Below are 15,346 nucleotides of genomic sequence, written 5' to 3'. Positions count from 1 at the left end.
CTTGTATGTGGTGGATGGGAGTCTTTTTAATGAGATGTGGAGCAACAACACACAATTCACAATCTGGCAGTCTGAAAGATGAATCTGGTTTGGCGGATGCCATGGGAACGCTTCCTACATGAATGCATACTGTCAACTGTACAGCTTGGTGGAGGAGGAATACTGGTCTGAGGCTATTTGTGATGGTCTGGCCTGGGCCTCTTAGTTCTAGTTAAGTATAGATACAAAAAAAACAAAAAAAAAACAAAAAGGAAGATGTACCTGGTGGATACCATTTGTGACCACATTTAGTTAATTTATCATTTGCCCGTTTGGCACAATCGCCATAAGCCCACACACTTAGGTAGTCAAAATTATATAAAACTGCCATTTTCAACTGTGGATGTTATGGCCGGATCCAATTTTTAAGGCCAGTTTGGTCTAAATTACAAAGTTAGGGTGGCTGTTATAAAGTTCAATACCCCTTTTACAGATATCCGTGCGATTATCTTCAAGACATGAAGGATACTAGTGTCTAGACCAACTGCAATAGAGGAACAGAACAGCAAAAAGTTTCATTTCCCTACAGAGTGATTTTACTAATCTGCAGTTTGCTATTTTTGCATAAAAGTGGTTACTCAAACACTGGTTCAGAGGACCTTATGACACCATACAGTTTTCTCATACCTACTGTTTATTAGAGTGTATTTAACAAGAGGTACATAGGCAGTATGATTTCACCCTTGTTATTGCATGCCCAATTGCAAAATAAAAAATAAATAAAAATACAAATACAAAAAACACAGAGGATATGCGCAGTTACAAAGTAACACAGGTATTTCAGCAAACAGGACTAGGAGCCATCAACAGCTAATCTGTATTAGCAGAAAGAAGTTGAAGTCACAAGCAGAACATGTTAAAACTCATGTTCTCTAGAATGTTTACATTGGTATATTTGTTCAGAACGGTATATTGCAATTAGGCTTTATTACAAATGTTAGACCATTTAAAGCTACATGGTAGACACACACTGATCAGCTGCTTGGGCAATGTGAATGCAAAACATATGTGCTGAAGAAATACTAACAGGGGAGTGTTCTCCTGTGCTACAATTGAATCTACTAAACCAAGATGTGTCCACAACAAACAATGAGCAAAATGACAAAAAAAGGAATAGGAGAAGAGATTTATCCTGGCTTATATCATGAAGAAGCTTACGCCAGTAATAAATAAATGTATGTTGTCATTGTTAAGAAGTGTAGAAATTGCGCAGCAGTGCTATAGGGGGGGGGGGGGGGAGAATTGGGGCTGGATCCAATGTCTTAGACTAGGTACACACTGGCCCGATGATTGCACGAAAAATCTCCAAATCAGCCGACATCCGACAGTTTGGTCAGATATTGTGTGTGTGTGTATAGTGATACGATGATCTAAAGTCGTCCCAAAGTGCTAATCATCGTTTCACTTGGGTGGTCGTACTGTTTAATATTTTCCGACCAATCACTGACTGATCATGTAGTGTGTATGAACTTATGCTCACAAGCTCCATAGAGTTTACAGAGTTGCGTTCTTTTCAGCCGATGCTAGCGATGAATGTCCCGGTGAATAAATGTAGAGAGTGCTGTAAAAGGAATAATTCATTTATTCATTCCGAGATAGAATGTTTTGTGTCAGAGTCACAGAAGCTAATGAAATTCGTTAGGACATGTGGATAGCTATAACAAGTCTGTTTTAATCAGTGTGACAATATGACAATAATGAATGAATATTGTGCTTTCATTCTCTGAAGACTAGAGGACCAGATGAAAAGCACAGATCTGAAAGTAAATCGTGTCAGTGTGTGTATGCATGAATTGTCAGACTGATCGTACTTTCAGTCGTAGGTTGAATCATTTGAGATAACAGGTCGGTCGGAAAATTCTTCAGTGTGTACCTAGCCTTAGACAACATTATATTGTCAGTAACCCTGTGCTAGGTTACATAGCTCACACGATAATGAGACATGCTTACTTATTTGCGATATGTGGTTAGATGCGTTAAAACAAATTGTATATCCTAGCATTCTGTTTGTTATGCTCGAATAAAAAAAAAAAAATACAAAAAAAATGCGGAAGTCCCAAAAACATCAACGTTCCAGGCCAAACACAGGGCCTTTCGACTCACATTATCATGAACAATGGCTCAGAGTTTGACCCAAAATATTGAATTTGATGGGAATCCTGCTCCCTTCCATAAAAGACAAGATAAATGTATTTCTTACTGGTTTCACCTTCTACGCGAGGATAAATTTGATATTTTAGCTAAGCAAGAAGTATAGCAACTCAGTTACCCTAAAAGTAATTATTTAAAAAAAAAAACATTCACAAAGGAAAAAAAAATATCATCATCATCATCGTCAGCCTTGGACATGGCTGCAGGAATGAAAAACATAAAGCACATACTGGAAGAGGCATGGATTTTTTCCATCAGCTGACTTACTGCAATCACGATGACACTGCTGTCTGGCCTCCATTCTGACTGCTTGTAAGCTCCAAACTGGGCAGCTGCCTTCGCCGATTCCTTGTAACTGGCAATTAAAACGCCGGGCTAAAACACAAAAGACAGACAATAAATAAATAGATGGAACAAACAATAGCCATCCATAAAAGCATATTAACATCCCACTTTCTGTGTTTAATTGTGCCTAGCACAGGGAAATGTTAGATATAGTTTTACATTACTTCTTTGTACAGGTCAAGAGCAAACGTATGGCATTGCGTCTGACACAGTTCAGTCTTTTACAGATCTACCTATATTTCCTCAAATACAACGTACCCCCCAGTGATATCACACATATTTATTGTGACCAAGCCATATCTCCTATCTTTTGTATTGTGAGAGAATTACCATTTACTTTAATAACATTGCCAGGAGGGCTTGGAGATGATAGGTTGAAACAAGAGTTTACAGGGAAGAGAAATAAAACTATGGCAACTGCATTTAATCATGATGTCTGCCATAGGACTACTAGCACCGACACAGAAACTTTCCTACAAAAAGGCAGTTGCTGAATCCAATGGAGTTTCCTTTACACCACTCCAGTTGATAAAATATATTGCATATATTGGAGGCTTGTGTGCAGCTGCTCAACTATGGAAACCCAATCCATGAAGCTTCTGACAAACAGTTTTTGTGCAGATATTGCTTCCAGGGCCAGTTTCTCAGTAGTGAGTGCTGTAACAGAGGACAGACAATTTTTACATGCTACGTATGCCCTTCAGCACTCGGTGCTCCTTGAGCTTGTGTGGCCTACTAGACATTTCCACTTCACAATAGCAGCATTTACAGTTGACAGGTGCTGCTCTAGCAAGGCATACGTTTGACAAACCAACTTGTCAGATTAATATTATATATAGATATAGATATAGATATACACACTCATTTTCTCCCACCATGCTCCCATGTACTATAAGCCTCACCACTGGCACCTCTCTGCCTCCACCATTCTGCCCCGGTCCGGTTATTAATTTCCAACCGCCATCCCTTGTCATTTAATACTCCACCCCCACCACTCTCCCTAATATCATGTTGTGCATTTCACCCAGTCAGTACTATCCTGTAATTTATTCACCCTCTCCCCTGGCAATTTAAGCTTCTCTCTCCCCTGCTTCTTCTTACCATATATACAAGAGGCGACTAGAGGATGGGATGTCCCTGGTTTAAACACTATGCTGCTGTTCCAGGTTATTCACAGGCTGTGAACACATGAAACTCAGTAATAACATTGTGTGTGATACTAGGGACATCCCATAGCAACTCACCACTTGTATTTGAGGCAGTGGAGAGAGAAGCGTAAAAAATGTACAAGAAGGTTAGCTTGCAAAAAAAAACCTATAATTAGTCATGTTCACTTACAAACTAAGCACAGGAGCCAGCCAAACAGTGACACAAAGCAAGAAAATTAGACAACCTCTCATCCTACTTAGCACATGGAAGTGATGAGCCAAAAACAACAGATCTGTCAATTTATTACCAGAAAATGACTTCCCATTGCACGCAGAGAACCATTTAAATGTTTTAAGGAAAATGAGAAACAAAGTACATAAAACATGTTAAGTCACAAGTACATATAACTCATCCTATGCCATGTCAGAATTCAACACTGTAATAACTCTTGTAAGCCATCAAGACTAAAACGTCCAGAAAAGTTATGTTTCCCCATGCACATCTTCCACTAAAGGGCCTTTCAAATACAATACAATTCTGTCAAAGTCCTCATTGGTAAACATACATTTGTGAACGTTATCCATAGCTCAAGGATATATTTAGATAAACCTTCCTTTTCTTCAATTAGCAAAACCAGCATGGGTTTCTACTCTAGGAACACTACATTCTACAAATATACACCTCAATGTATTTTACAAGCTCTGAGATTCCAAGGCTTGGGAATGTGAAAAATGTTTGGGTCACTAGACAAATTTAATATTTCCAACAGTTCTATCAGGCCCACAATTCACCTACTGTCAGTAAAACTCACTTAGACCATTCTAGGCTCAAGGGACTATATAGCAAGCAAGAGTGAGTGTTGTGTGCCTATCTGCTGAATGGCAGGGGCAGGGTTGGATACATACCAGCCGCCACAGTAACTATGAAATGCACCCCAGCAAACAAATAATGTATGTCCTTGCTCTCCTCTCATCATGGCAATTGAAGTGGGCTATGTACTTTTGTTTACAATAACTATACACAACATTCTAAAACACTATGTTTTTACAGAGACACCCTTCTACCTGTGCTGGACTCTTCCTGCACAAAAGTGCGTTTAGATCCAATGTAATAGCAAAGTGTTATAGACTATGCATAGGAGGCATTCCATTGCCAAATGGTCAATGGCCATTACAGTGGTGGGGCACAGGGCTGCATACAGTGTTGAGATGGACAAGGGGGGGGGGGATGTTATGTCCTTTGAGGGGTGGGAGGGGACCACAGCTGCTAAACCTTCAATGGGGACTTACAGCTGCTTTGTCCGTTTATGCTTTATGCAGTATTATATAGGGCTGGAACATGAGCGGTAGATTATGTGTGGGTGGCACATTGAAGACACATCGTAAAATATGTTGGTGATTTGGCTACATAATTGCCGAGTCATATATTGGTCACAGCGGGGTAAAATCTGCTACATTTCTACAGTGTACAGAAGATGTATTTAGTACTGTCACGCCTACTAATAGAAGTCTCGTGAACATAGAGAGCTTTCAGTTATTTATAAGGGATAATTCATAACTGCAGTGTAAATAGGTTGTATCAAATTAATTGATAAGTGTAAAATTTAAACACAGAGAGTCTGATGTAAGTGTGTTTGTTGGCATTGCACATTCCAGTGTGAAAAGATAAGTGGGTCACCTGGGACATCTTCAAATGGCTCCTACTGTGAGACAGCCTGGCTGGGGAGGGAATTTTGGACACTTGAATAGACTGTGTGGGGCCATTCCCAGCTGGAGATCCTTGTAGGCAGCATGTGAAAGCCTATACAGGTATATAGAAATAGGACCTTTAAAAAGGAAAATGTTGTCATAGGTCAAATTTCGGGAAATCTGGGTGAACCTCCATACCGAGGAGCAGAAATCACACCAGGGTTGTGAATGACAGGTACGGGTGGTATCCTTGAACAGCTAAAATCACATATCTTTTTGAAAAAGGTATGTCACATTGTCATAATTCCATCATGTTTGGTATTTAAATGTGCAGGAGATTATGACCGGTTTATTGAAGGGGGGAGTTATTTCTCTGGGAAATATCTGTGAAGAATTACCCACAGGTCAAGACTTTGGGAATATTTGTGAGTAAAGTATAGTGACACCCAGGGGACATCCCTGCCCCCTATTAGCATTAAACGCTGCCCCTGTGAAGACCATCCTATTTCATTTTGCTTAAAAACCTGTGTTTTGGAAAGCACAAACTGTCAGACTTTTTGGGAAATCAATTCACATTGATAAGCTGTCCATCTTCCTAACCAAATTTCCCTTGGCCAGAATGCAATTCATGTAAGTGCAAATCTGAATGGAACCCTTTTTATTTTAAACTGTTTTTGCTTGTTATGTCAATTAATTGTTATTCATTATTTTTGTTTATATCTGAATGCCCTGTATTTTTGTATATTAAATCTATAATTTAATAAGTTGCGTTCTTGATACTCTAACGAACATTAGCCTGTTTAGAAGAGTCAGAGCTCGACCAAGTTAACCCTTGGAATGCCAGTGTGCAATTTGTTGATTAACAAGCTGTGTGTGCTTGCATTTACATTTGTGTAACAGTCTGGAGGTATGAAGAGTTAACCCTGTGTGCGCTGGTGTGGGTCTTGCTAGTTTGTGGATAACTAGAAAGCTGCATGCCAGTGTGGAACAGTATATTGGGGTCCTATTGTCCGTTTTCTAAAGGTGGTGGCAGAACCTGAAGTGTCTGGGGGTGTGAGAGCGCTGTGTTGGGGGCGATTCCATAGGTCTATACCCTGTGTGATAAGGGGAGAGAGACTGCAGGCTGAAATCGTGTGTGGCTTTATACAGCGAACACCCCAAAGTCACGGCAGCTGGGAGCGTGTTCGTGACAAGTAATACACCTTTCCATACATTTTACAAGTTTGGGTGTGTGGAGTAAAACCCCCTTTTTTCTGTCTATTAATTTAAAGGCTATGACTTCCTTAACCGAGGCTCAGCACTCCACCATTTTTTTCATGTGTGTTTTTAATTAAAGCAGCTTTCAGCTAGGTCCTACATTAGTATTTATAACCTGTAATCACATACAATAGAGATATGTATGAATTTTACTGTAGTATATATTTATAAAATATGCAATAAATTGTTTATTAGATAAACACATGAAGAATGTGGGGTTTTCCATGGTGAGAATTGTAATATCCTTTACCCATTGCCACAAAACAAGACCTTAAAAAGAGTTTAAATCTTAGGCTAGGTACACACTACAGTGTTTTCAGGGGATTATTGAGTCAATCAGACGATAAACGACCGATTGGCCTGATATCACAGAAATGTGTACCCTGGAACAATGAACATATATCGTTCCAAAGCACATGAAATAATTGATCAAGATTTTCAAACTGACTTGAAAATCTTGTTCAGCAATAGAACAATGTCGTTCCAATTCTGCAGTGTGTATGCACTCAAGATTAGGATCTCAATAGAGTTTACAGAATCATGATCTTTTCAGACAATGGTTATGACAGATTAAGAGCATAGATCTGAAGGTAAATCTTTTAAAATGTGTGAAGTGTGTACACATGAATCGGCATGCTGATAAGGACTTTTACCAGCAGTTGGTAAAATTGCTCTAGATAACACATTGGGAGAAAATTTCTGTAGTGTGTACCTAGCTTTACAATCATATTCTAAACATCTTCTCTCTGCATGTTGCCAACATCCAATATTCCAATGGATGAATTCAGCAACTCCTTGAAAATATCTCAGTCTGGCTCCCTAATTTCTAATCCTCCAACATACCCATCATCTTCTTGGGCGATGTCAACATATCAATTTATGGTCCAATACCCTCTGCAACCTCCTCTCGCAGTAGACACTCTTATTTGAACTTGTTTTATCCCAACTTTGTTCAGTTTCAGATTTCTCAAGCACTTTAACCTCTTTGCACTCAAACTCAACCAAGCCTGCTAAAAATAAAAGAAATCTCAATTTCAAGGACTTGTAGTTCCCTTCAACAACTTCTCTTGCAGATTTCTACATTAGCCTGTCATGATCTGGCAGTGCAACATCTTAAATAACAAAACTAGCAACTTCCCTTAATCAAGTAGCGACAGCTTCTCATTCTTCTTAGTTTCGACTACTACATCAGTCAAGACACACAAAGGAAATGTGCAGCCTTCAAATAAAACTCTTCAGCAAAATAGACTGTCACAATCTCCACTCTGGGCCACACTTGTCCTCTTGTTTCAGGTGTGACCTTTCCTGATTAGAATGCAAGTTCTCTCATGAGCAGGACCCTCCCTACTCTAATTCATTTCTGCATTTATTTTGTCTACCTTGTATGACCCTGCGTTCAGGAATGTCCCGCTTTCCCAATGCCCAGCGCTGCGCAAAACTGTGGCGCCTTATAAAACAAATATCAATTTCATTGGTAAAAGGCTTGCACTTGACTTCAAATATATTGCTATTTATCACTCCTAACGATAGCCTCTTCATATTGACAAACAAATGTAGTTGCAATTTCTCACCTCCTATCAGTATTCTAACCCCAAAACCTCTTTAATAAATTTAAATCTCTTCTCAACCCACCCAAGCCAATCCCTCTGACCACTATCACTTTGCCCAAGGCCTTGCTTTCTACTTCAAGGACAATATCAGATATGAAATAATATCCTCTTCCAAGCAAGAACCTGATCAATTTATTTCCTGCACCCTCTGGCACGTTATTTTCATTTGATTCCACAAATGCAGATGAAGTCTTAACTGTCCACTCAAACCCAACAGTCGTTTGCAGTCTACTGTGTTCATTCCAAACTTTATTAAATTTCTCTAAGTATCTATCCACTGGTATCTTTGCTACTACTCTTCAAGCATCTGGTAATCAATCCTATGCCGAAAAATAGACTCTGACCCATCTTTTCTCTTAGGTCCCATTCCCCTCCAAGCTCCTTCAGATGGTTTGCCTGCACTAACCTCACTAAACTGATTAGACCCTTTTCAGCCACGCATTCATTCTCTACATTCATAGAGACTGCACTGACTAAGCATTTGGTCACTGCTAAACCTAAAGGCCATAGCTCGCTTTCAATTTTCCTGGACCTCTCTGCTGCATTTGACACTGTCGACTACTCACTTCTCATAGAAATGCTGCATTTCTTAATTCAAGACACTGTCCTATACTGGTTTCCATACCACTACTTATCAAAACACTCCTTCAGTGTACATATCCCCAGATCCATCTCGTATGCACTTCCTCTATTTGCTGCAGCATTACAAGTCGCAGTTCTAGGCCATCTGCTCTTCTTTATCTGTACTACTTTTCTTGGAAAATTAATAAGCTTCTTTGGGTTTCAGTATCACACAAAAAACACCAAAAAAAACATTTATACTCAAATAACTTTTTCCACATTGCAACCTGACTGGACCAGTATGCATTTTGTAGCATTTAATCCCATGTACAAAAATCCTACTTTCCTATTATATCATCATCAATTTGTAAGTTGCCACAGTTTTGATTGTAAGCCTGCAAGCAATGCCTGTGACAGGATGGACCGCCTATGCCACCTTGTCTATTGTTGGGAACCGGCTGGGCTTACTTTGCTACCGTCCCCTTTCGTTATTCCGAATATGCCCCTCCTGCCGCAGTAGGAGGAGCCTGCTGCCTCCACTGGACTCCTTTATGGCTCTCAGAATCACATTCTTTCTGGGTAACTGTCGCTGCTAGTGTACTCCTGTGCTGGTACACTTGGGCTGGTACCCCTGACCGCTTACTATGGATTAAGGTGCTCTAGACGGACCCCCCTGGCCTATCACACTGGCCAGAACTACTGGGTAGCAGGCAGCGTGGTGGTACTAGGAGCTGGGTCCAAACTTCAGAACAGCCGGAGGACGGATTAGATTTAGGATCTAATCTGTATGATTACAGCAATATTGAAGAAATTGTCAAGCAGGGTCTTGATGCAGAGAGAGATGTTTATTTTGCTCAAGTGTCCCGGACAAGGAAAGTTCCACTGATTAAAGGTATCAGTGGTCAGGTCAGATGGAACAACAGAATTATACATTTCAGTGTACAAGGGCTCTAGTTTTATACAGTTTTAGACACAGCCTCACATGCTATTTTTAGAATCAGGATGCAATTTTTTTACCCAAACATGGATTTACATCCAATGCAAAGCTAACAATATTTACGCTTATCTGCAGTATCCCAAACCCTTGCTGTGATTTCCTGCTTCTTATTTTGGGCACAGTGGACATCTGACAGTAAATCGAATTACCCCTTCCTTTCCCTTAAAGGGTATTGGACACTCACATCAAAAGCTCTAAATAACATGAGATTAGCATGGGTCCTTTCTTCCAACAGTTGCAGAATACACATTTCCTCCAAAAAAAATGAAAAAAGAATTCTTCTTGAAAAGTTGCAAAACCCCAAACCAGGCATTTCCTTACACCAAGTTATACAAAAGACTTCCTAAACAAAAGCTTATTGTATCAGATATACACATCAGAAATAATGAATTTCCTCTATCAAGGTTAAAACAAAGGAGTTTCTTCACTCAGAAATAAAGATTTCCCTTACCAAAATATACACAATATCAAAAAATAAGTGCATTTGCAATTATATAAATAAGCCTTCTGCGCTATTTCCTTTAAATAAATTTATACCATAAGTTACTTATAAGTGAGCCGGTCAAAGGGCCCTTTTAACCTTCAGTCGGTTTTTGTTAATACCCATTCTTTTTTTATTACCGCGTTTGTTCCCAATTAGTAAAGCACTGTGATATAGGAGGACGCTATATACATGTTATTAAGAGCTGCATATGTTGCAAATCAACAAGCTGCTTAATTGTTCTGCCAAAAAAAAAAAAAGTGTCAAATGTAATGAGAAAATAATTAGCAAAATGGCAGCATGCATATGTACCTTTAAAATAACTTTGTAACAGATCAAGATAGGAAGTTAGTGCAGTTCAAATGCTACTACAACATACAAAAACAGTTTTGCATAAATCATGCTGTGACTGTTGTTTAGTTTAATTGCCAGCCAAGTAAAATCCAAATAGAAAAAATACTCCATACTGTACAACAGCAACATTTGCCACCTTTGTGAAATGGAAAAGGAGAGGCTAAAAGAAGATTAGATCCTTCAGCGTACATTGAACTGCAACTATCTATTATTCAGACATATAGATCTGCAACAGTTCTCATTTATGGTTTAGTCCTATAGGCATGTCATTGTTGTACAAAAAATCAAACGCCTTTCAAATAGTGAACAAAACTAAAAATAAATATATTGTACTAAAATGTGCCATTATAAAACAATTTAGACTTGTTAGATGTCAGCAGGCATGACACAACTACTGTTTACATAACAAATCTATGAAATTAAGTTGCAAAAAAAGAACTATAACAGTATCAATACAATTGTATTGTGGTTATTCACAGGTCATGTTGCCTATAAAATGAACTTCTCCCTCTAGAACGTAAGCACTCACTTCCAGGGTGCTATCTAACCTATGTCCCATGGCTGTCTACCTTGTACTTACCTGATGTAGTCTTATTTGGAATTTAATGCTCCTGTTTATTTATACTTATAGAACTCGTACCTGCATCTGTAATAGCTTTTATTGTCAGCTCATGATTATCTATGTATGTATTATTACACATAGGAGCATATTCAATTGTTGGCATTACACGGAAAAGTAATGCGGCGTGCGCACTATTACCGTAATAGTGAGCGTAATTACCGTAATAACGGTAATACTTTTAACACTACAGGAAAATCAAACAATTGAATATGCCCCTTAATTTTATTCATGTAATCATTATGTTTATTATATTCATGTATGTTATATTTGTCCGTCACTACAGAGCTTGGGGCGCCCTATAAATAAATATTATGATGATAAAAGTATACATCTATAATCCAACCAAAAGGCTAATACAACAAAAATTCTGGGCAAAGACATTAAAAATAACATGTTCCTTTAAGTTATTATTAACTGGTTTAGTTTCCATGATATGCTCTGGATAATATGTATACTTCTTTGCATGTAAGGTTTTTCTTATGCAAAACTACCATTCAACACTCATAGCAAAATCAAAATAATAATGAAAATGAAGCTAATGTGGCAGAAAGAGAACTCAGTTCAGTAGCTATCAATCACAGAAAGCGAAAGTGTATGACACGTAAACAGATGCAACATATAGGAACTATACAAAACAAAAGACATGTATGTGTGTAATAAATTACCTGTGTTCACATGTCACATTTAAAATTAACTATCTTTGTGTGACATAATGTGCGACATGCAAGAGGAGTTAGTTGACTGTGATTTTTTTGGAACGCTTACAAATAATTTCTAGACACTTTCCTGTTGAGCAGGTGCATCAAAACACATGAAATACCAATGGCATAGCAGACCTTGGTGCACTACAACTCTCAGGTTTACTGGATTTGATTATGTTGTTTTTTTGCATTTTGCATACTCATCTTCAATAAATAACATCAACACCCTAGATCATGAGATTGTCATCTAATAAATAATTTGTTTCTGTACAGCTGGACACTAGAGAAAAAACGGGGACATTGCCAGGGACAAGTCTTGAAACCTGGAACTGTCACTGGATAATATCTGGCAGTGGAGTGTGGGGGGCTTGGAGGGCAGATGATACTTACTCTGCTGTACCATATACTGAGCTGGGTATGAGACAACACTGCCAGAAACAGGCGCTGCGGGTCCGGCTGGATGTGGAACGGGCTCTCCAGACTCTCCAGGGGGCAGAGCAGACTCTTGGGCCAGCCGCTGAGAAAATACATGACGCCCGTCAGTGTAAAGACCGCCGCGCAGGGGAGAACATAACTTTCCGTTATAGCACCGGCACAGCGCCCCCGGCGAGCCAGCGAGTATGGTATGTACCGGAAGCAGAGTGTACCCGTACTGTAACCCTGCAATGCACTTCCCTGCGGAGCCCCGCCCACCGTGCCTCTCCTAGCCAATAGGCGCATGGAGCATGGAAAGCCAATGGCAATGTGGCTATCGGCAGTCAGCTGGTGTGACTGGCTAGAGACAGTAATAGTTTCAGTGAGTTCTGAGTGGGAAGCAAAAATGAGAGCTGTACGTGACGTCATCGCGGCAGCAGCAGCCCGCTGAGCCCCAGTGAGGGACAATGTAAAACCGGGGGTGTGAGTGAGTGATGAAACTTGTGGGGGCAAGGGGGGGATCATTCTCAGTGGCTTCAGAAATCATATAAAGGGAAAGATGTAGGGGGATGTTTTGTTAGGCAAAATGTTACTTCAAATTATTACTTTTTTATTTTAAGAAATCACAATTAATCAAAATACTCTCCTTAGAATAGTTGGATATAAAGAGACATAATGCTGTTACAAAAGTTTATGTTGTTAAAGTATACACTCAGATATAAAGGGTATCATAAACTTTTATCTATTCCCCAATTGCGTGTCTATCACTAGTTAAGGGAGGTTCTAAAGGAAATGCCAATGGACTATGAGAACAAATTGAACATTTATGTATGTATTTTTTGGAACTCAAAATATTTTCCACAGTCTAACAAAAAAATACAAAGATGAACACAGCTCTAATGGCAGATGAATGTGTATGTCAGTTACATTAAACAAAAAACACATAAAAAATAACAAAAAAAAACAAACCCAAAGAAGACAAAGACAGGGTGGACAACAACCTGAAGGAAAGAGGCAGGGAGGGGTAGGAGCAATCACCGGGAGCAGCCTGAGAAGGGAGGTCAGTGGGTTGCAAAAGGGCCCTTCGCGTGCGCGGCCCAGAGGAATTGGCGTGAGCCCTAACGACCTAGAAGGCGAGGCCGCAGCCGTATGGGTAGCGTAATGGTCGGCATAGGCGAACCACTTCATTAAGGGGGAGGACACTGAAGTGGAATACTTTAAACCAATGGTTTCCATCACATAACTATACTTAGTTTTCAGTATGATTTTGGAAGAGGTAGGGGAGCTGGGTTCTTCCAGTGCTGGCCGACACCAGTCACGTACCTGTGGTGAGCTGGGAGATCAGGCGGGTACAGTTCAAAAAGGGCCAGGGAAGGTTGGGGTGCGGTGGCTGTAGAAGTTACTTATCGGATTCATTAAAATTTAACAATAACTTCATCTCATAAAGGTTTAATTTTGTGGCAACTCTAGAAGATAACATTTATTTATATTTTAAAAAATCTTGCACCTATGAATTATATCTTACACACACTTTTTGCGAAGATATTTGGTCATGTTTTACATTTGGATTAAAGTCTGTTTGCTATGGAATGACATATACTGGGAGGTGAGTGCATCTGATTTTATGCATTTTAATGGTGTTTAAAGCATAAAGGTTAGTGTAGGACCTGCATATAATGAGGTGCCTTTGATGCTGGGATGCAGGCTTAACTGTTTTGATCAAAATATGAACTAATACTTCATGCTTTTATTTTGCTAGATACACACATATATGTCTTTTTGTTTTGTAGTCATTTTATATGCCATGTCAATCCTGAACTGTCAATAAAATTGTGTGTGTTTCACAATTTCATAATTTTCCCATATCCCCTAATCCTACACAGTAACTTCTTTGCATATGCATTCCCCCAAACCTGTACCCCATTACACAAGTATCGTAATGTGGAATGATGGCTGATGTACAGTAATGTGACTTCTGAATGACGGGAAAATGTTGGAGATAATAATCAAAACTGTCTGGAATAATGTCCAAAATCTGAGAAGAGTTCTAGCTGGTGGTAAACCATAAATGGTCAATATCCAATTGAAAGATCAGGGTCAACAGCAATCCAAACGAAAGGTTAGGATAGGCAACAATCCAAGGAATAGTCTGAGCCAGGCAAAGGTCAGAACTGGCAGCATAAAAAAAAACTACTTTCACAGATGCGTGTCTGAGCCCACTGCTCCTGATAGATTGTTTTATTTTTTTCATTTAAATCTGTTCTACAAAGAATCTGGAATGCTTTTGTCATAGATAAGTCTATATGTTGGCCACACAAATAAGTATTTTCAGAACAAGGCATTTCCAGTTAAATTGCAAGATTATCTTCTGTGTTTTGCAAAAACAATAGAAATAAACTAAGTAAACTCTATTGTTCACTTCAGTGCTGTGAACTGAATTATAACAATTATCTACCTTTTACAGAGTTTTCAATTACACTGAATGAGTGTGTAGAGTACACTAATCTCTCCCATAGAGTAAACTGAAAGTGTTGAAGTAAACTATCGGCACAGCAAAATGATAAAAGTAATTAAATGGCACCTATGCATATCCTTTTATGTGAAGGTAATCTTCTGACCATGATCAAATACTTTTTATTTTTAGTTTGAGAAACACATAAAAATGAAATAACTGTGGGACTTCTGGTTCTGTACTTCTAAAATCCTGATATGTATCTTGTATCCTTATTTGTGTATGCAAAAATCCAAAGATAACAGGAAATGAAACAAATTGCAATGCCTCCTAAAGCTGGGTACACGCTACAGAAATTTCGACCAACTTTTTATGCCGTGCGATTTTACATGCGACCGATGGTCCGATCGCTCGGCCCATGGACTGCATACACACTAGCCTTGTTTAGGACAAGAAAGGGAAGAGCGGACGTCCCTTTAGCGACTTTTTACAGCCATGTTGTCGTGAGCAATGACTGTAATTTCA

General features: G+C 39.2%; 1 protein-coding gene across 4 annotated transcripts in view; it reads right to left on the bottom strand.

Annotated features, from left to right (window-relative positions):
* RIC1 (RIC1 partner of RAB6A GEF complex) overlaps window positions 1-12,644 on the bottom strand; it is a 78,278-nt gene extending 65,634 nt beyond the window's left edge. For all 4 annotated transcript variants that reach the window (XR_012691351.1, XM_075209250.1, XM_075209274.1 and 1 more), the window contains exons 1-2: window positions 12,346-12,644; window positions 2,458-2,565 (exon numbers count right to left, since the gene is read on the bottom strand). Coding sequence is in view for 3 of the 4 variants with exons in the window: in XM_075209250.1 (XP_075065351.1) it covers window positions 2,458-2,565; window positions 12,346-12,486 (249 nt within the window). In the remaining variant the exon portion in view is untranslated. The remainder of the gene's footprint in view (window positions 1-2,457; window positions 2,566-12,345) is intronic.
* Window positions 12,645-15,346: the final 2,702 nt, after the last annotated feature.

This window comes from Mixophyes fleayi, chromosome 1 (genome assembly GCF_038048845.1).
Source record: "Mixophyes fleayi isolate aMixFle1 chromosome 1, aMixFle1.hap1, whole genome shotgun sequence".
NCBI lineage: Eukaryota > Metazoa > Chordata > Amphibia > Anura > Limnodynastidae > Mixophyes > Mixophyes fleayi.
The sequence above is the reverse complement of the archived record's forward strand: the minus strand, read 5'-3'. Positions and strand labels throughout refer to the sequence as shown.